The following is a 20,300-nucleotide window of genomic DNA, read 5'->3' on the forward strand; positions in this document are numbered from 1 at the left end:
TTCCGGGCGCTGCCCTGGGGGGAGGCCGGGCCTGCCGCGGTTGGGTTTCCCACCGAGTCTGGTTTTACAGTGCCTAGGAAACAGGCCTGGGCACGGGATCGGAATTCTCGCAGGGTCTTCCCACTTCCTGCGCTCCCCCGATCCTCTGTATTGTTTTCTCCAGCGCTGGGGTTTTTTTAGCCTGGAGAAAGGGCGGCTCGGGAGTGACCTTATCGCGCTCTGCAACTCCCTGAAAGGAGGGTGTAGCCAGGTGGGGGTCGGGCTCCTCTCCCGGGTAACGAACGGCAGGACAAGAGCACAGAGTGTTGAGCTGCGCCAGGGGAGGTTTGGGTTGGACAATAGGAGGAATTTCTTCACTCGTTAGACACTGCAACGGGCTGCCCAGGGAGCTGGTGGAGTCACCGTCCCTGTAGGTGTTTGAGCAACTGGACGTGGCACTGAGTACTCTGGTCTGGGTGACAGGGTGGTATTTGGTCACCAGGTTGGACTCGATGATCTCGGAGGTCTTTCCAACCGAATTGACACTGTGATTCCTGTCGTGTCTTGGGACTCAGCTTTCAGAGAGCTGGATAAAGAGCCGTGTGCTTCTCAGATGCAGTAATCTGCACAGCCTCGCTTGGTGATGCCCTAAGGGCAGCACTTAGAGAGGTTCTCTTTCTCAGTGGTGGGCACCAGGTGGTGCTCAGAAAAACACTGGATTTTTGTCATTCTGGGTTTTGTGAGCTAGAGGATCTTGTCCATCCCAACCTGCTGCCCCTTACGAGTTCTCCTCTTCCTTTCCAGGTATGGCCTCACAGCTGCAGGTGTTCTCCCCTCCGTCAGTATCCTCGAGTGCCTTCTGCAGTGCCAAGAAACTGAAAGTGGAGCCGTCTGTCTGGGATGTTTCAGGACAGAGCAGTAGTGACAAGTATTATACCCACAGCAAAAACCTCCCAGCAGCTCAAGGGCAAGCCAGCTCCTCTCATCAGGTAGCCAATTTCAGCATCCCTGCCTACGACCAGAACCTCCTTCTCCCCGCTCCCTCCGTTGAGCACATCGTGGTCACCGCGGCCGACAGCACCGGCAGCAGCGCCACAGCGTCCTTCCAGAGCAGCCAGACCATCACCCACAGGAGCAACGTTTCTTTGCTGGAACCATACCAAAAATGTGGATTAAAAAGGAAAAGTGAAGAGGTCGACAGCAACGGTAGTGTGCAGATCATTGAGGAACATCCACCTCTCATGCTGCAAAACAGACCTGCGGTGGGAGCTGCGGCCACGACCACCACGGTCACCACGAAAAGCAGCAGCTCCAGTGGGGAGGGAGATTATCAGCTGGTCCAGCATGAGATCCTGTGCTCTATGACCAACAGCTATGAGGTCTTGGAATTCCTGGGACGAGGGACGTTCGGGCAGGTGGCGAAGTGTTGGAAACGTAGCACGAAGGAGATTGTAGCCATCAAAATCCTGAAGAACCACCCTTCGTATGCCCGGCAGGGCCAGATCGAGGTGAGCATCCTGTCTCGCCTGAGCAGTGAGAATGCTGATGAGTACAACTTTGTCCGCTCCTACGAGTGCTTTCAACACAAGAATCATACATGCCTTGTCTTTGAGATGCTGGAACAGAACTTATATGATTTCTTAAAGCAAAACAAGTTCAGTCCGTTGCCCTTGAAGTACATCCGGCCCATCCTGCAGCAAGTGGCAACTGCCTTGATGAAGCTGAAGAGCTTGGGTCTGATCCACGCTGATTTGAAGCCAGAGAACATCATGTTGGTGGATCCTGCACGCCAGCCCTACAGAGTGAAGGTGATAGACTTTGGGTCAGCCAGCCACGTGTCCAAGGCCGTGTGCTCCACGTACCTGCAGTCACGCTATTACAGGTAAGCACTGCCCTTGCTCCCTGAGCCAGCTCAGGCTGATCCTGCTGGGGGCTCCTTCTGCAGACACTCAGCTTTCCTGTCTAACCCCAGCTGAGGGGCAGCAGGAAATCATCAGCTCTGCATGTTTCCTGGAGATTTCTTCTGAAAGTTGGATGTAAATAAATAGAATGGCTGCCTTATGGTGGCCTAATCTGCAGCCCAGCACCTTCCTTTTCCCCCAGATCAGTGCACTAACTTGATTTTACCCTGTCCACTGGCTTGTGACACTATGAAATGGCAAACTGGAGAAGTGCATTTGAGGTTGTCTGCTATGACCTGAAACTAGTCCATTAACCTTGGACATTTAGGAGGGAGAGAAGTCAAAGGGATGCCAATTTCTATTCGCTTTTGTTTCTTCTGGTTCTTCATCTTTGTCTGACCCCCCCTTCAGGAGCACATGATTTCCCATGTCAACCCTGGCTAAGTCATGCTTTCATGAGACCTGCAGCTCCCTTAGAGCAGTGATGAGCAAGATCTCTGCTCCCCTTAGCAATATGTGGAGGTGTCTTCTACCCTACTCGTGCCCAAGAATTAAAGATAAATTATGACCAGAAACGTTAAAACTCAGAGACTGTGCGTAAAGCAAGCTGTGCTGTTTCTTTCAATTATTCCTCCAGCTTGCCTCTGTTAAGTCTGTATTCGAATTTAAGTAGCAGCAGACTTCAATAAATGGATGCAGAAAGAACTTCTGGCTTCAAAGGGCTGCAAAGAGTCTGTGCTGGGTTGTCAGGGTTGCTTTGGGTGGAATGTGAGCTCACTTGACGCAGAACTCAGAACTAGTATCTAGTCCTTCCAGCTGGGACCAGACAGGACCGAGACACTCCGCCCCACCCTGTGTCTCTGCCCTGTTTGATGTCGTCCCTGGCTGCTCGCTTGAGTTTTAAGCCTGGCTTATTGTAGGTTTGCTCTGTTCATCCCTCATGCTCCCTGTGTGCTCGCTCCCTTTGTTTTTGTGTTGTTTTTCTTTTTAACTCCAGCACCCAGTACCAGCTTTCCATGACATTCCTTTCATGTGATACAGACTTTTCTTAATCCATTGCTCATGATCTTTGCTCAGCTTGTTGGCACCAGTCTTTCCAATTCTGAGCTATTGATTGATGTGGTATTTTTGTAGTGCAGTTGTCCCCTGTGCCCCCAGCTCTGTAAAAACATTCACTCTCTAAAATACATCATCAATTTTGTTGTTATTCCTCGTAAAGAGGTGACCACTGGTCAAGAATCTGCTCTATCTGACTTGCCACATGTGCCCTCAAAGCAGTTTGGGGAGGCCCATGGTGCTCTCCATTTTCTGGTATCTCAGAAAACAGATTTAGCTGAGGAAAAGCAGTGAGGGGTGATAAGAATCTTCCAGGGGCTGCAGGGAGGGAAATTCCTGCTCCATCTGTGTGTGGGGCACTGGACTCCAGCCCCTTCCAGCTCCCTGGGGTGACTGACTCTGCCAGAAAGGCAAATAACCTGGGATTAGGTGGCGTTGGACTGTCTGCTTGGCTGGAGTGAAGAATGCTGTGATGTGGAAATCTAGTATTTAGTGATATGTAATTAGTCAAATGCTGATGATTACTAAAATCTATAATCTAGGAATTTACAGAGATGGTGCAGAAACCAGCTCGTTGTGGGAGAACTGGATTGCTTTACGCATATTCACATTAAATTAGTGTTCAGATGAGTTCCAAGTTGGTATTTTTTCAGTGGCTGTGTTTAATGAAAGAGCATAGACCAGTTCTTCCTATGGTTCTCTGTCAGCCATTAAAAATAAACTTCTCTGTGCTCACCTTTTAGCTTTCAATCCCTGTTACTTGGGTAACCTCTGCTGTGGAAAGATCCCTTTTCCACAGAAACTGCTGCTGCCTGACCCCACTCAGGAGGGGCAATTCTACTGCTCACACTTCAAAGACTGAGCAGAAGTGCCCATGAAGAATTCTTTGGCTCTGAAGCCCATCATGGAGTAGGAGTAGATCAGCTCTCTGCAGTGAACAATTTCTGTGGCAGCTCTAGGATGTTTTTGCAGTAATTCCTCCCCTGAAAACGAGAGTACTATCCTCAGGTTGCTTTTGTTCTTGGGGAGGATGAACAATGGAAGGAAACAGCGTGCAGAAATAAAAAATCCCTGCAGTACTGATCTCCCTGCTGTACAGAGTGAGGTTTACTCATGTCCTGTGTTAAATGTGAGTGCAGCCATCCTGGCAGTTTTACCCAGCTCCCTGCCTCCTGGTGCTGCCTGTGGGCCAGTGTGGAGCACAGACTGTGGGACTGGACAATCTGGGCCATGAGAAGGTGGCCCTGAGCACTGGGGGAGCTGCAGAGTGCAGGAGTATCCATTTCTCACCTCTGCTTTGGGCTCCATGACCTACTTCTGTGCCAGCCATGCTGGCCTGGGGAGCAGCAGTGCCTGCTGCCAAGTCTAACTCTGCTAATCCAGCGCGGAGCTGGCCCTGCTGCTCCCTGCATTGCTGCACTTGCACAGGCTCCGTGTTCCCACCATCCCAAAGCACAGGGGTAAACATGGAGTGTTTGGAAATGCTGGGAGGGAGTCTTGCAGTTTTCTGGGACTGCTGTGAGTCCTTTCTCTTCTGAGAGTGCCTGAGTGTATTTGTCAGCTTTGGGAGGCAGTGCTTAGCAAGCATCTGTGCAAAGAGTGTTGTTGATTTTATTTCAAAGAGCTTAAGATGGTAAAATCACTTTAATCTCTGGCAGAGCAGCTATGGAAGTGACCTCTGCCTGCTGTCCTGGTTCAGCTCACATCTCATAAGGCTGCTAATTGTAGTGATGTAAAAGGAGATGAGAGAAATTCTGATTTCCCAGCCCTGTCCTGCAATCAGAATCAAATCAGGTGGCTCATGAGAAGTTCATTTATTTAGTTGCAGGGAATAAAATGCAAGACTTCAACTTGCTATCATCATGGTATTGAGATTTAGGAATATGTGAGTCTGTTCTGTCCTGGAGTGAAAGACCAACAAACTGCCACCAATCTCTATTTCCTTTGGAATTGGTGGGGAATTTTTAGCACACTAGAGAAGGATTAGCATGCTCTGCATATTCCACAAGCCATCTATATTTTAGTTTGTTTGCCAGTCCAAGTGCAGCATGCCTTATATGACAAGTCTGGGTCCTTTCTGAATTGGAAATTCCTACATCAGGGTAATCAAGAGGGGCAGTACAGTTTGCTGATGATAAATAATGGCAAGGGGGGCTCCTGTGTAAATGTATGAATTGTACTTTTTCTGCTTGTGAAGAAAGAGATTCCTCTGGTTTGCACCTCTTACTTAGCCTGTAGAAAGTTGCATCCATTCTAGCATATTTCCTTAAAATATAAATGTTGGCATGAGAGTCAGCATTCAAATATCAGCTACTGCTTGTACTTGCACAATCATTTTATGTTTTCACATGTGAGAAACCTTTCCAAAGTCAACAACTGCCAGGAGCAGCCAAACAAGAAGGTAGAAACAGATCAGTGTTGAGTGGAGAGTGTCATTATGTCTTAGCTCGAGCGATCTGTTACTCTGATTACTGGAGGTGTATCATGGCTCTGGTTTTGGGGGCTCAGACATAATAAAATCTGGATAATAAAGAATAAATGTGACCTCGCTGCAGCAGTGAGGTCTTTTTTATAGAATCCCAGGCTGGTTTGGGTTGGAGGGGAGCTTAAATCTCATCTCATCCCACCCCTGCTGTGAGCAGTGACACCTTCCACTATCCCAGGTTGCTCCAAGCCCCATCCAGCCTGGCCTTTTCTGATCCAGTGCTTTCTCAGGTGCCCTGAGCAGCTGGGCTGAGTGCCTCTGTTTTGGAGACACCTGTGTAGACACATGAAACAAAAGGTGTCTCTGTGTCACCACTGCACAAAGGGTGATTAATTGGGGAGTCACTTCTTGCCAGGGACAAACAGTTGGGAGGCTGAAGAGTCGAGAAGAACGAGTGTCAAATTCACTGACACTGTACATTATGCAAGCCCTGGTTTTTAGAATTCTGTAGAGGGATCAGAGCTAGTTTCAGAGCCTTTTTTAACAACTCGAGTATCCATAGTGAAACACCAGAAATGCCACACAAGCCCTGGGGCATGACCAGGAAATGGATAGCCTGGAGTTTAGGGCTTTTCTGTCTTCCTTTGCTCTTGTGTTAGTTATTCATGATGAAGGTCAAGGCTTTTGTATTTCCTGTACTTTCCAGGGTAAATTCCCGCAGCAGCTCACCTGGGGTTTACAGCACCTGGGGTTTTGTGCTCTATGCAAATGTAGGACCAGAATTTCTCCTGCCGGAACAGCCTCGGTTTGTTTCAGAACTCTGTGTAGGTGAAGAGCTGCACTAAAACATCCTTCTGTGTTATGAGTCAGCTTCAGACAGAAACATCCCTGAAATTCTAACCTGTTAGAGAAGCAAACCCTGCTTGGAGTGTGAGGTTTTTTTATCACCTCCCCGTAAAGGCTGGGCCAGACAGGTACATTTTGCATTAGGTGTGGTTGAGCGCACAGAAACCTGAAACACAACCTCCAGCTGGGCTCTCTGCGTCCATTTTAGACTCGAAACTCTCTGAGCAAACCCCGCATGAAAACCTGCTGATAGAAACCCAGCTGCTCTCTGAGGAGCTCCTTTTCCTGGCTCTGCAGGTGCTCTTCTTCCCCACATGAAGCAGGCAGCCTCCTGAAGCGGCTTACCTGGGCTCTCAAGACCTTCTCCTAGAAAAGTCTCTGTTTGCCTGAGCTTTTCTTCCCAATTCTGGTAGGATAGGCTGGACTAGATGATCTTGAAGGTCTCTCTATAATTCTGTGATGCTGTGTGCTGTCTCAGGGACACCTCACACGCTGTCAAGTGTAATTAAACTGATTACTCAAGGAGTAACTTTATGCAAGTGTGATATAAAGGCCTCCTAGGATTTGGGGGGCACCATGGCAATAAATGAATCCATAAGTGAAAAAAAAGAGGTTGGGATCCATTAGGCCACCCAAGGAAACAACTTCTGCTTTAAAGTGCATAATTTATATTCACACAGATTTACTTGTGTGTGGAGGGGCTTTACCTAGAGTGGTTTACAGGGAAGAAATGCAGCTTTCAGTAAAAGATGTGACTTTTTTCTTTCCTTTTCCCTTCCCAGAGCTCCCGAGATCATCCTGGGTTTGCCGTTTTGTGAAGCCATTGACATGTGGTCACTGGGCTGTGTCATTGCTGAGCTCTTTCTGGGCTGGCCTCTGTATCCAGGAGCATCTGAGTACGACCAGGTGAGAGCACTGGGGGAGGTGGGATCTTCCCATGAAACCTTGATTTTCTGTGTTCAAACCCTCCTGAAACCTCCCCATGTCCTCCATCAGCTTTCATCAGTGCACAGTGCTGCTGTCTGAGCTCATTTTCTCTCTGTGATATTCCCATTGTCTCTGGGCAGGGAGCACAGAGTTCTGTGTGTTTTCACTTGAGCTGAGTGTATCCTGTCCAAAAAAAGGGGCCAATTTGCAGTTAACCCCTGGTTTCCAAACCCAAAAGCTGTTGAAACACCTTCCTGCCAAAGCAGAAGCGGGGTGTGTGTGTCCTGGTGTGAAACACCCTCTGTAATTTCACCATGAGGGCAGTTTTTCCATGTGGGGACAGAGCAAGCCTATCATTCCTGCCCTCTTAATACCTGCAGCAACCCTCAGTTTTTATGCAAAGTGTGAGCCTCAAGCTGTCTTTGGAATCCAAGGGCAAGACTCTGAGAGGCATCTTGAACTAATTAGTCCTTTCTGTGGATACTTGGCATTATTACCTGGCCTAGTCAGTGCCTATAAAAGGACAAAAAGTCTGTGAGAGGGGTTTTTCTCAGAGTAGCTTTTCCACTGGGGGTTTTTATGGTGGGATCTTGTTGCAGTGCTTGGTATGGTTTTCCTTATGTGATAAAATACATGAAAACTTACTAAGTGTCTTACATGTGTCTTCCCAGCACTGTAAATTTCCAAAGGAAACACAGTGGTACCTTAATGAGCACAGTGAGTTAGAAAGTAGCTGAGGTAGGGCCTGGTGGTTTCCTTGTGCACTTTGTGTAATTTCTGAGAACCTTATCTGCTGGTGTAGGTGGCTGGGGAGGAGCTGCTTTTTCCATTGCTTAATGACAGGATTTTGCAGCCCTCTGTGAGGTGTGACTTCATGGGGTTCATTTTGATGTCTGAATTTCCCTTGAAGAATGAAGATGACTTGGCTTTCTTTTTTTTTTTTTTTTTTTTTGAGATTCTGCAGCAGCAAGTGAAAGTTGAGGTGGAACTTGTGAGAGGACCTCTCCAGCAATGAGTTCATGGGCTGGGATGGGATTTACAGCTTTTTTTTTAAACACCCTTTGGTTGTAAAGCGAAAGTTACGTCCTGTAAAAATAGAACTGCTACCTGAACTATTGTGTAGATACAAGAAATATTCACATGCAGACACTTGGATCCACCTTGGCTTAATTGAAAAGTGAGCCCATAAATCCATGTGATCACAAGCTGTGATAGTGCCCTGTTTTGGCACAGTGCCACAGCGGGAGTTTGGCAAATAAGAAATGCTAAAGAGCTGTAAATGATCTGTAATTGATGGTTTGATCAAGGCATAGTTACCTTAACACTGTGGAGTTTTTTATACATTTGCTATTTTCTTTCCTTTTGAGCAAAGCTTTTTAATTGTTATCCCTTTACCAGTGTCTTATCAATACCATCACAAGGATTCAGGTGCATCTTTCAAAATTCTGAGCCATTTTTTTAACATGTAAAAATAAGTGTAGTAAATGTGTTTGAGGATATTTGGTCCTGGTTTCTTGGTCAGTGAGAGCTTTGCCATGGTGTTATTCTGAAATTGTGTGCCTAGCATATTGTGTAGGCAGGCACAGCAATGTTGCTTGGATAATCATGCCTTTAATTATTTATACATACATGATAAATTCTGTGGTATTTTTCCCTCAAAATGTCTATTTCTTACACTGTTTGATGTCTTAAAAGCCTACAGTCTGCTTGCATATACATTAGCAAAAAATATTTCCATAAAATAAGAGAGATGCATTTAAAACCTGAAATTTTTGCGTGATTGCAGAAGTGGCTTTATAAATACTTGAGATGGTTCCTTTAATTTTGCAGTTTGGCATATCTGGGCAGTCTTTCTTTACAGATCATTTCCTATTAGCTGTGAAGAAACCTGGCTGTTAATTACCCCATTAGCTGTGAATTGTTTATGGTGGGAGTCCTCACTTTTGTAATTTTCTTTCCTAGATTCGTTATATTTCACAAACTCAAGGCCTTCCAGCGGAGTATCTTCTCAGTGCAGGAACGAAAACAAGCAGGTTTTTTAACAGAGATCCAAATTTGGGATACCCACTGTGGAGGCTCAAGGTATGTCTGTCTCTCGCATCCCCAATTCTCTTCTGTTCATTGAGGATTTGATAGAAATCCCCAGCCAGTTTTGGGTGCTGTGCCAACACTGTGAGTGAGGATTGGCTTTGGATTGTGCCTGGCTGGGGGTCTGAGGTTGCAGGAGCTGTGCAGAGCTCCTGGTGCTGCTCTGACAAAAGCAGCAGTGATGAGAGCACCAGCAAAGGGTGGGTGTTCCTCACTGAGATAATGGCTGCTCATTATGGGCTGCTCATTCCCAGGGAAGTGTGTCATCTTGTTGTCATCTCCTGACAATCCAACCAGTAAAATATGGAGTATTTTGTGATGGGCTTGTTAGTTTATCAGGAATCTGGTTTTGGGTTGGCAGAGGACAGGAAAGAATGAGATTTAGGCCTGATTTGCCTTTGAGCAGCAAAAAGAAGGGAATTTTGCCTTTCTTCTTTGTAGGAGAGGGATTTAAAATATTTATAGCCTCTTTCTAAATCAGAAACCTTCCGTTCTTCTGGCTAATGCACTACCCAAGGCAGCCTTGAAATGAAGTCATGCTGTTGTTAATTCAGCTTTGCAGTGAATGATCTTTCCAGCTGAGGGAATGGGATCCCAGGGCTCTTTGGTTTGACCTGCTGGTGTGTGGTGTGTCTGAAAGCAGCAATTGATCATCTGCCTCAGCAATTTCTTGCTGCTTTTTCCTTATCAATACGCAATATCTCAGTTTATACTAACGTTTTCTCTTATAGACCCCAGAAGAACATGAGTTGGAAACAGGAATAAAATCAAAAGAAGCTCGGAAATATATATTCAACTGTTTGGATGATATGGCGCAGGTGTGTGGGGATCTTGGGACACAGACAACTCATTAATTTTCCACATATAATTTAGTAACTTTCATTTTTTGGGAGATCTCTAAAAATGAGGCTCCTGTGCTGGAGCACCTCTTCCACTGGCACTTCAGAGCACTGATGGAGGTTTACAATGGTGCCAATTTGCATCAGGAATCAGTGGATTAAAAACATTCAAAATGTTAATTATAAACCTGTTTGAAATGTTTTGTGTTTTCTTATGCCTCAGTGTGTTAGCAGGAGTGTGCCCAGCCTGTTCCCTGTATAGTGGAGCAGTAGGAGAGCTGAGCCCCTTCAAATGTGTTTGTAGAATTAAACCTCTTATGAGACTTTGGAAATAGTGACAAGAATTACAGATCATTCTTATTTTCATTCTCTTTTTAGAGGTAAAATGAAGGAATATCTGAGTGGTTAAAATATCATGAAGCTTTAAATCTTAAATATCAATTTTCTGTTGCTTTTGTAGCTGTTACTATCAGGTTACATCTGTGCAGAGAAGGTGGAATCCTTCTGGCTTGCCAGCCCCTTATAGATTCCCCCAAAACACGAGGGCATTTTGGCAGTGAGTGGAGAATAAAGCCTGGTTGATCCCTTTGAATTGACCCAACTCCCTGTTGAGAAGAGAATTCCACGTGCAAGTTTGACTTTCTCTCCTAGAACGAGCAAGGGAAAAGGCAGTGTTAGCACTGTAATACCTGAAATTGGTCTGGCTGAGAGACAGAAATGCTTAATAACTATTTCTGTGTGATGTGACGTTATTGAACTGTTAGGCAGCAGTTAATTTGATGCTTGTGTGAACTGCTCCCCTGTGATTTTCCAGGTGAATATGTCTACAGACTTAGAAGGGACTGACATGTTGGCAGAGAAGGCTGACCGAAGGGAATACATTGATTTGTTGAAGAAAATGTTGACAATTGATGCAGATAAGAGAATTACTCCACTGAAGACTTTGAACCATTCGTTTGTTACAATGGCACATCTGCTGGACTTCCCCCACAGTAACCAGTAAGCTCCCTTGGATGGGCTGTTTTGTTTCAGGATTTGCTGGAATCACAGAGCAGCACTTCCCAGCTTTCTGTCAGGGCTATTTTCTGCAGTTCCTGGCTGATCTGAAAATAGCAATGGCATGTGTAAGGAATGGAATGTTCATAAGCTTCCTTTTCATGTTTTAGGACATTCTTTGTTGGTTTAAAAGAACCTAAACCTAAAGCACGTGCATAAAATTGGGAATCTGTCACATCTGTGTCCTGTTTTTACAAATCTGATGTTTTCCTTCTGTCATTCTGTTCCAGTGTGAAATCTTGCTTTCAGAACATGGAGATCTGCAAGAGAAGAGTGAACATGTATGATACAGTGAATCAGATCAAGAGCCCTTTCACCACTCACGTTGCTCCTAACACAAGCACAAACCTGACAATGAGCTTTAACAACCAGCTCAACACAGTACACAACCAGGTATAGCATCTTTCACCTGTTTTATCCTAATCAAAGACAAGGAGTAGGCTGATTTGGTGCCTTCAGGCCAAAATTTAAACTAATCTCCAAAATTCATAGTCTTGTCTCAAAGTCTAATTTTCCAAAACTCAGACCAAGGAGCCTCTTTACTTCATGTGTTGAAAATTTGTCAGTTCAGCAACATAAGTTAATTGGGTGCAATTCATGTTTTTTGTTCTGTCTTTAGCCTTTACCTCAAACATTTTAGCCTTTTGTTGTCTTTAGCCTTTTACCTCAAACATTTTCCAGGTGCTTTCCTCCCAGTTTTATATTGATGGTTCCTGTTGTTTGTTTCATAACAAAGAGAGATAAAATTACAGGAGATAAGTGATTTTTTGTTTGTTTTTCTAGGCCAGTGTGTTGGCTTCCCTTTCCACTGCTGCTGCTACTCTTGCCCTGGCCAACTCAGACGTCTCCCTGCTCAACTACCAGTCTGCCCTGTACCCCTCCTCTGCAGCCCCAGTGGCAGGAGTGGCCCAGCAAAGTGTTTCCCTGCAGCCTGGAACCACCCAGATCTGCACACAGACAGACCCTTTCCAGCAGACCTTCATTGTTTGTCCCCCTGCTTTTCAAAGTAAGCCAAGAACCCTTTGTGTGATGCTGTTAAGGCAGGAGAAGTTGTGATTTGGACCAAACTGAGAAAAGCCTGACTAGAGCAGAGCTCTCTGAGGGTGTCACACGGGGCTCTTGCATCAGATGGAGGTGCAGAACCAGGTCAGACATGTGCAGGCAGCTTGATTCCCTTCCAGGTCATGCTGGAACAGGTGACAGGACCTTGCCTGCCTGGCTTGCAGGCTCCAGCTGGTTGCTCAACCAGTTTTTCCCCCCAAACTGAACACAGCAACATTCCACAGAAAGCAGGGAGCAGAGGAGCCAGACCTGCCTGAAAATCAGTGTGTCTTGCTGTGTTTGTTATCTCAACAGTAAATATCTGGTGTTTGAGTCTCAGTTCACAGCCCTGATGCAGGTTTTTGCCACCAGCAGATTGTCACAGGTTGTGGGTCAGTGAGCTCGGCACAGGCAGCTCTGTTCATGCCTCTGTTCATCCTCAGGGTTCTGCAGTTATGCTGATTCCTGGATTGTCTTAGTCTGGAGGGTTATTTGTGACATGGGAACTGATGGTGTAAGGCTTGAACTTCAAACTTGTCTCAAGCAGGTTGGAATTGGAGTCTGTGTCACTTTCTGCAAACCAGACTCTGCAGAGCTGAGCTGTCCATCATGGCCCTGCAGGATCCCAGGGTGCAGAAGTATTTACTTCAGCTGGTGTTTTACTGGGATTTTGTCAAAGCTTTTCTATCCCTTAATCCCACACTATCCTCTGCCCTTACCTAGTAGGAATTTGATTTTTGGAAACAAATGAAAGAATGGTGCAGCAGCTTAATGATGTGCCTTGTCCTCCACAGCTGGACTTCAGGCAACTACAAAGCATTCTGGGTTCCCAGTCAGAATGGAAAATGCTGTCCCAATTGTGCCACAAGCACCTGCAGCACAGCCACTGCAGATCCAGTCTGGAGTTCTCACACAGGTAAAAAAGCCACCCCAAACCCCTGATAGGCTGAGCTGCAATTGCACCATCCAGGAGAACCTGCCTGAGTGCAGGGGGCTCTCTGGACACACTGAAAGGTTAAATGCAGGTCACTTCTAAGACAATATTTTCTTGTTTTGTTTTGTTTTTCTGGAATATTTAAAGTCTGAGCTATTTTATGTCATGTGGCTCCCTGGTTTTAGGAGTTTGATTTAATAAAGGGAATAAATATGTGATTTCCAGCTGCTAAAAACAGACTGTGTTTTTCAGGCATGGACACTGCCTGTAAGGCAGTGCTGGTCATTTTTGCCTACACTTTAAAAACGTGGCAGGAGAAATCATTGCTGTGAGAAGTGAGATCCCGGTAAACAGAGGTGACAACACAGATTACTCATGCTAAAATTTCATCTTTAAATCAAGAAAATTATTTCTGAATCCTTCTCAGCTAGTTACATTCTTAGTGGGAATTAATGCGTAGCAATGACATATCTATTTCTGCAGTTTGCAGTTTAAGCAACATACAATACCAAAATTCACAAATCATTCTAAAAATGCTGTTTTAAATATTAATACTGTGTCATAAATTAAACCCAGTTTAATTTCCAAAAAGTAATCCTTTATTGTACAATAAGTGCCTGGTGATTCACAAGTTTTATTCACTGAAAATTTGTAGTTGCCTTTATAATTAAGTGCATTTTTATTTATTTGCATAGTTTTAGTTTCTGCTGGCGTTAACAAGTACTCTGTTAGTTTTACTCTTCAGGCAGCATATTGCACTTACAGACCTTGTAGAGGAGTAATTTTTAGTTTGTTCAATCCAAATGTTTAGGTGGCATTCTGTGTTTGCTGGTTTCTTTAGCATTAATGATACAGGTCACAGTATCCAAAAAGCAGAATCCACTTGAGGGCCCACCTGAATCCAAGAGTGCAAGAATCTAATTTAAATTAGACATTTGATGGACTAATACATGTCTGGGTGGTTTCATCATGGATAACTTTGCTCTTTCATGACACCAAAGACCTGCTGTGCCTTCCATGAAATCCCATAGTTTACCTTTTCTCAAGAGTTCTGTGTGTGGATTTGAAGGTCTGACAGCAAGTGCAGGGAGCTGCTTGGGGTGCACTGTGCCGTGGCTAGTGCAGCATGGCTGTCACTTGCCCTCTGGGACTCAGTAAAGTGCCAGTAGCTGAGCTCACTTTGACTTTTGAAATGTGTCATCAGAGAGACATCCCCTCCCCAAATTTTTCCCCAGCTCATTTGGACTTTTGAACTGTGTCATCGGAGAGGTCCTGTCCCCAAATTTTTCCCCAACTTGTTTTGACTTTTGAACTGTGTCCCTGGACTGGAGATGCCCAGTTCCTCGTGCTCTCCTGGGGGCCCTGGAGGTGCCTGTGGAGCTGTGCAGGCTCTGGGTGTTGGTGCTGGTATTGGTGCGTCCCTTCCCTCTGCGCTGGCCCTGCCCAGCGCACTGACCTGCACTGACCTGCCTCAGCTCGTGTGTTTCACTCACTGCCTGATCTACATTTCAGGGAAGCTGTACACCACTAATGGTAGCAACTCTTCATCCTCAAGTAGCCACCATCACGCCGCAGTATGCGGTGCCCTTTACCCTGAACTGCGCAGCCGGCCGGCCGGCGCTGGTCGAACAGACGGCTGCAGTACTGGTAATTGCCTCCCTTGATTGTGTTCACTAACTGAGTTTTTGTTTTAACTTAGACTTGCAGAGGGCATGGAAGCATGTGCCATCTTGTGGCTGTGTTCTTGCTACATCTTAATGTCTTGTTGTTTTCCTCCCCAACATTGCTGAAGCACTGTCTGACTCTGACGTTTAGTGTGGCTCTGTAAAGAATCCAGATCCATTGACTATTACCTTTGCTAGCCTAGTATTGAAAGCTCTTCTAAACTAGACCCTAGAAGAGTTGTAATCGTTCTTGTTCTTCGCTTACTCTCCTATCTTTGCCTTTTGATTGTGGAATACAAAGGAATCAGTCTTTAGCTTGACTCTGCTACAGGTACCTGGATGGCCAGAATTTGACCTACTTGGCAAGTTAGCTCCATATATTGTTTGCAACACGTGTAAAGCTGCTTTGTATGGAGAAATGTTTCAGATCATTAAGCACAGGCTAAAATCCCTAATGACAGCAAATCCTTTAATGTATTGCTCTAGCAGTTGATTTCTCTTAACCTCTGTTGAACATTGACAATAATTTCTGGCCTTTTGTTATTTATAGCCAATCGCACGTAGCTTGCTTCATCCAGATAAAGATTCTGTTCCTCACAGATACTTTCAGTTGATATGTATTTCTTGGTTGAAATTAAAGGTGAGCTCTAGTATCCAAAATGGCAATAGCTAGCTTTTAGGTCATTTGGAACAATTTTTAAAAAAGGATGGGGGAAAGGAACAAACACACCTTTAAGAAATGTACGTTTGCAAAATTGTCCTCTTCTGTATTCTGGCACCTGCATCAGAACAACTTTGCAAGTGCCACAAAGAAGTCATTGTAAAACTCCAGAATCAGATCAGTGAAGCTTATGAAAACATTGCAGTGCACTGAAGTGCTGGTATCCTCACATGTCCTTCAAAGCACATTCCATTGTGTGAACCATGTTGTTTCTTGTGGCTTTAAAGTGGTAGTTTGAATGTCATTTTCTTCCGAGAGGGAGACCTCTGCTGAAGTGGAGTTTGCTCGAGTCATGCCTGTCCTGAAATTTAAACCCACTCATTTGAGTTCTTGTGAACCAAGTGAGCTGCTCCCTGGTTTGGGGATGGGAAGGCAGGAGAGTGGGGTTCTCCTGGTCACAGCTCTGAGCTAAACAGACCCGGGGTGCTTCTTCTTTCCTCCTGTTGAATTTTAATTGCTGAAAGGCTGCAATCTGGGCTCCAAAAACAGCAAGGGGTGACTATAGCAGAGCTTGGGACACAAGTGAGTTGTTAGTGATGTTTTCCAAAGTGTATCTGGGCTTTGATTCAACAGGCAAATTCTGTTCTGCTGTGTGTGTGCAGTGGACTTGAGGTTCAGCTCCCCTGTACAGCAGTGGAGATCAGAGCCGCTGTCTCCAGACTCTGAGCCTGCATTCTGAGTTTCTCTGGAGTACTTGACTAGTTCTGTTTGGATTCTGGGAGCCTTTGGCGTGAATTTGCTCACCTTTAGTGCTTCCAACACTTCTCCCTTGCTGCTTCCCCTGAGTTTGCATTAGCCATTTGCTAAGCTTTGCATATTTTTGTCCTTCCTCTGTCAAAACAGTTCGTCGCTTGGAAGGCCCGATTTCTGCCTCTCATTGGGAATTTAAATCTTGCTGTATTAAACTCTCTGCTTTGTCTTGTGCAGGTGTTGGCTTTTGGAAAGACGCATGGTGTGACTTTTAACATATTTCTCTTTTTATTTTTTATTTTTTCAATGTTATTGTTATTATATTATTCTGCTTATGTTGGCAGAGGTTTTAGCAGCTCTCTGCTTTGAAGGCTTCTTGTTCGGAACTGGTATTTATTTGTACTAAGTGGATCTGTTACTTGCAGAAATACTGAATTTGAAACAACAGCTTTTGCAGTTTAAGCTGCAGGAGAGAAAGCCATATATTATCAAAATCATGGAAATATTATGCTGTCAAATTTATTTGGAACAGTGATAATATTAATGAATTGAACCTGCCTTCATGTAACCAAATTATCTCTCAATTTGGCTTTTCTTAAATGCTTCAGCTGAGGTGGGTGAATTTCTACAATAATGACACCATCTCAGCTCTTGTGAGCCCTGCAAGGCAGAAAAGCAGAAAGGACCAAATTGGTTTCATATTTTGGGACCTTTAAGCAGAAGAGTGGTGTGAGTTTACATTCAGAAAGAGTCCCAAGCACTGCTGCTGCACCTGGCAGTGCAATACCTGGCTGTATGTGCAGCCTGATACAAACGCTATTTTCTCCAGATGACAGCAAAGGAGATCAGCAAAATGTTGGGGAAGCTCATTCCTCTGATTTTCCTGTCCTTGGGAAAACATGCAAGGATGGGCTGTATCTCTGCAAGCTAACAATCCACCCCAGTGCATTTATTGCTTGGACAGATCTGTGCCTGCCCCTGCAGGAACTGAAGCCTAGTGATCCTCGTGTCTCTGTTTGTTGTTTTGCAGCAGGCCTGGCCGGGGGGAACCCAGCAGATCCTGCTCCCTTCCACCTGGCAGCAGCTCCCAGGGGTTGCTTTGCACAACTCTGTCCAGCCTGCGGCCGTGATCCCAGAGACCATCGGCAGCAGCCAGCAGCTGGCTGACTGGAGGTAGGGACTGCAGGAGCTCCAGCTCCCTGCCAAGTGGGAATATATCCATCACAGAGCCCCCAATGTCTCCCTTCCCCTCAGGGGCTCGCTGCAGCTCGTGGTTCCTGCAGTGTAGTCATGGGATTTGGGTCTCTTGTTTCTTCTCTGCTCCAGGAATGCACATTCCCATGGAAATCAGTACAGCACTCTCATGCAACAGCCATCTCTGCTGACCAACCACGTGACATTGGCCACAGCACAGCCTCTGAATGTTGGGGTTGCTCATGTTGTGAGGCAGCAGCAGAGCAGCAATGTGCCAGCAAAGAAGAACAAGCAGCCAGCACCGAGCACAGCCAAGTAAGGAGTCCATTGCTTCCTTTCCCAGTCCTAGAAAAGCCACAAGTTTCTTGGTGGAGGTTGCCTTTTTGGTGTGAAAAAAGCATCTTCTGATCATGGAGGCATTGAGGGTGTAACTTTATTATGCTACAATTGCATTTAAAGATGTCTTGGAAAAAGTCTTTGTGCTGTTGTCACTGATTTAAATTATATTTATTTCAGTGAGAGCAAGGACATGGTTGATCAAGTGCTTTGCTGTCCTGATCAGAGGGGTTTTACACTCCTGGGGTCTTGGTGCCATATCAGTGCAAGTGACAGGGGTGTTGGATGAGGGGTGGCAGTTTCTGGCAGTGTTCAGGTGGCTCAGTTCCATTCAGAGCATCTCTGAGTGCCTTTGAGTGTGTGCACTGAGGTTCTGTTCATGTTCATGCTGGTGTGTTCCTAATGCTGTTTGTCTGAACTGGAGCTGGACCCTGCTGTGCTCTCCCTGCAGGCCCAGCTCGTCTCTGGAGCCTGTGCCCACCCAAGTGTACTCTCTGATCGGGAGCAGCCCCCTGCGCTCCACCTCGTCCTCGTCCAACGTGCTGGTCCCGGTGCAGGAGCAGCACCAGCCCATCGTCATCCCCGACACTCCCAGCCCCCCTGTCAGTGTCATCACCATCCGCAGCGACACTGACGAGGAGGAGGACAGCAAATACAAACCTGCCAGGTGGGCTGTTCATTGGGCTCTGCTGGGCTCAGCTCATGCGTCAGGGAGAGGGGGGAACGTGGTGTGTGAGCCCTGGGCAGGCTCAGAAGAGCTGCATGAGACAGAATATTCCCCGTCACATCTCTGTGTTCTTGTGCCTGCAGTTAATCTGAGTTTTAATGGACAAGGAGGGATAGTGTGAAATCCCAGAGGGAGATCTGTAATCTGGTGGGCAAAGCTAGAACATTTCCCACTTGTATTTTGTTCTTTTTCCCCCTGCAGTTTGGGTATGAAGCAGAGATCCAACGTCATCAGCTACGTCACTGTCAACGACTCCCCTGACTCGGACTCGTCCCTGAGCAGCCCCTATGCCCCAGACCCCCTGTCCTCGCTCAGGAGCACTGGGGGGGCCCTGGAGCTGCCCAGCAGAGCTGCTGCTGACAGCTCCAGCTCCCGCACCATCATTGTCCCACCCCTGAAAATGCAGCTCAACGACTGCATCGTAGCCACCCAGGCTTCAGGTGGGTATCTCAGGGTACTCTGCCAAGGCTCAGGTGCTCTCCTGTCCCTGTCACACATTCATCCTCACAGTTCTGGACTTCCCAAAAGCTTTAGGTTTCACAGCTGCTGTTGTGAAAGCCTTGGTCTGTTTTCATAGTCATTGATAAATTTACCTTTCATTTACATTTGGCTGCATTTTGGAAGATCTGTAACCATTCCTGATGGTTTCTTAGTCACGTTTGAAATCGTAATTAAAGCAAAGTCTCTGTGACAGAAACAGTCAGTTTGGTGCCTAGAGCTGTGGGAAGGGGAGGAGTGGACTGAGCTTGTGGCATCTTGCAGGCATCCTGAGCAGCAGCAGCAGCAGCAGCAAGAGCAAGCCAGTGGCCTCAGTGAGCGGGCAGTCGTCAGGATGCTGCATCACACCCACGGGCTACCGCTCCCACCGCGTGGTCACCAACGGCGTGCAGCCCCTCAACCTCAGCCAGGTGAGCCCACCTGCCCCTGCTGCCTGGGGCTGCTTCACAGCTGCTTCAGGAACCTCTGAGGCAGGGAGGAAGGCTGGCTTGCAAGAGGATCACTAGTTGCAAGTGCTAGTTCTTCAGAGCTGGTTCTGTCCTGGGGTGGTGCAGGGTAGGACACGTGTGGTTGTCTCCATAGTCTCTCTTTGTGCTCCTTGTCACACCTGACTTACAGCCGGTCCTTCTTGCCACTCAGGAGGGTGACACCAAGATCCAGCTGTTGTAACTTTGAAGGCACAGTATGAGGAAATTCTTCAGTTCTTTACCTTTCTCTAGACCTCACAGAGTTCCAGCCAGTAGGTTAAGACTGGACTTACTCTCTCAAACTAACAATTGGCACCCGACACCTTTGGATGTTTCAATTCAAAGATTGTTTTCACTTCATTTTGTGTCAGGACTTTTGATCTGTGGGTCACACTGCAGCAGCCTCTCAGAGGAGAGGGAGTGTTGTTACCCCTGCAGTTCACTTCTGCCATGGGCACCAGACAGGTTTTCTGGTGCTAAAACAGGGCAGCCCTGCTTCCACCCTCCCAACGTGCAGAGGAGTAGATGTGTGAGGAGTTCTGGGTCAGATCTAGGACCTGCCCTCACTTGTCCAGCTGTGGTACCCCCTGAGTGGCAGTTTGTCCCATTGCAGAGGAAAACTGTCACCTTTGTCCCCATGGAAGTGCAGTCACCTTCTCAGATCTGCAGGAGGGCATCACGAGGGAGGATCTGCAGCTGTGTCAGGGGGGATGGAGGTGTCCATCAGGGGGCTCTGTCCATCAGGCTGCCCCTTGCTCACCTGAGCATGACCACTAACCTCATTTACTCCCTCCCCTTGCAGAACCAGCAAACCGCAGTGCTGGCCTCCCAGGAGAGAAACGGCAATGCTGTCCCGCGCCGGCAGCAAGCTTACGTGGCCCCCCTCACGTCAACGATTTCTCAGGCTCCCT

The 20,300-nt window shown here is 46.5% G+C and overlaps 1 protein-coding gene across 6 annotated transcripts in view; it reads left to right on the plus strand.

Annotated features, from left to right (window-relative positions):
- Positions 1 to 785: 785 nt before the first annotated feature.
- Positions 786 to 20,300, plus strand: part of HIPK1 (homeodomain interacting protein kinase 1) — a 23,923-nt gene continuing 4,408 nt past the window's right edge. For 3 of the 6 annotated variants that reach the window (XR_004082594.1, XR_004082595.1, XM_014310517.2), the window contains exons 1-15: positions 786 to 1,861; positions 6,990 to 7,113; positions 9,097 to 9,216; positions 9,954 to 10,040; positions 10,876 to 11,060; positions 11,348 to 11,510; positions 11,901 to 12,123; positions 12,953 to 13,074; positions 14,605 to 14,739; positions 17,198 to 17,340; positions 17,494 to 17,676; positions 18,149 to 18,364; positions 18,626 to 18,864; positions 19,187 to 19,332; positions 20,192 to 20,300. The exon at positions 20,192 to 20,300 is cut by the window's right edge. Coding sequence is in view for 4 of the 6 variants with exons in the window: in XM_014310517.2 (XP_014165992.1) it covers positions 786 to 1,861; positions 6,990 to 7,113; positions 9,097 to 9,216; positions 9,954 to 10,040; positions 10,876 to 11,060; positions 11,348 to 11,510; positions 11,901 to 12,123; positions 12,953 to 13,074; positions 14,605 to 14,739; positions 17,198 to 17,340; positions 17,494 to 17,676; positions 18,149 to 18,364; positions 18,626 to 18,864; positions 19,187 to 19,332; positions 20,192 to 20,300 (3,271 nt within the window). In the remaining 2 variants the exon portion in view is untranslated. The remainder of the gene's footprint in view (positions 1,862 to 6,989; positions 7,114 to 9,096; positions 9,217 to 9,953; positions 10,041 to 10,875; positions 11,061 to 11,347; positions 11,511 to 11,900; positions 12,124 to 12,952; positions 13,075 to 14,604; positions 14,740 to 17,197; positions 17,341 to 17,493; positions 17,677 to 18,148; positions 18,365 to 18,625; positions 18,865 to 19,186; positions 19,333 to 20,191) is intronic. The other 3 variants (XM_031063933.1, XM_031063935.1, XM_031063934.1) reach the window with 3 other exon arrangements.

Source organism: Geospiza fortis, unplaced genomic scaffold (assembly GCF_000277835.1).
Source record: "Geospiza fortis unplaced genomic scaffold, GeoFor_1.0 scaffold422, whole genome shotgun sequence".
Classification (NCBI taxonomy): Eukaryota; Metazoa; Chordata; class Aves; order Passeriformes; family Thraupidae; genus Geospiza; species Geospiza fortis.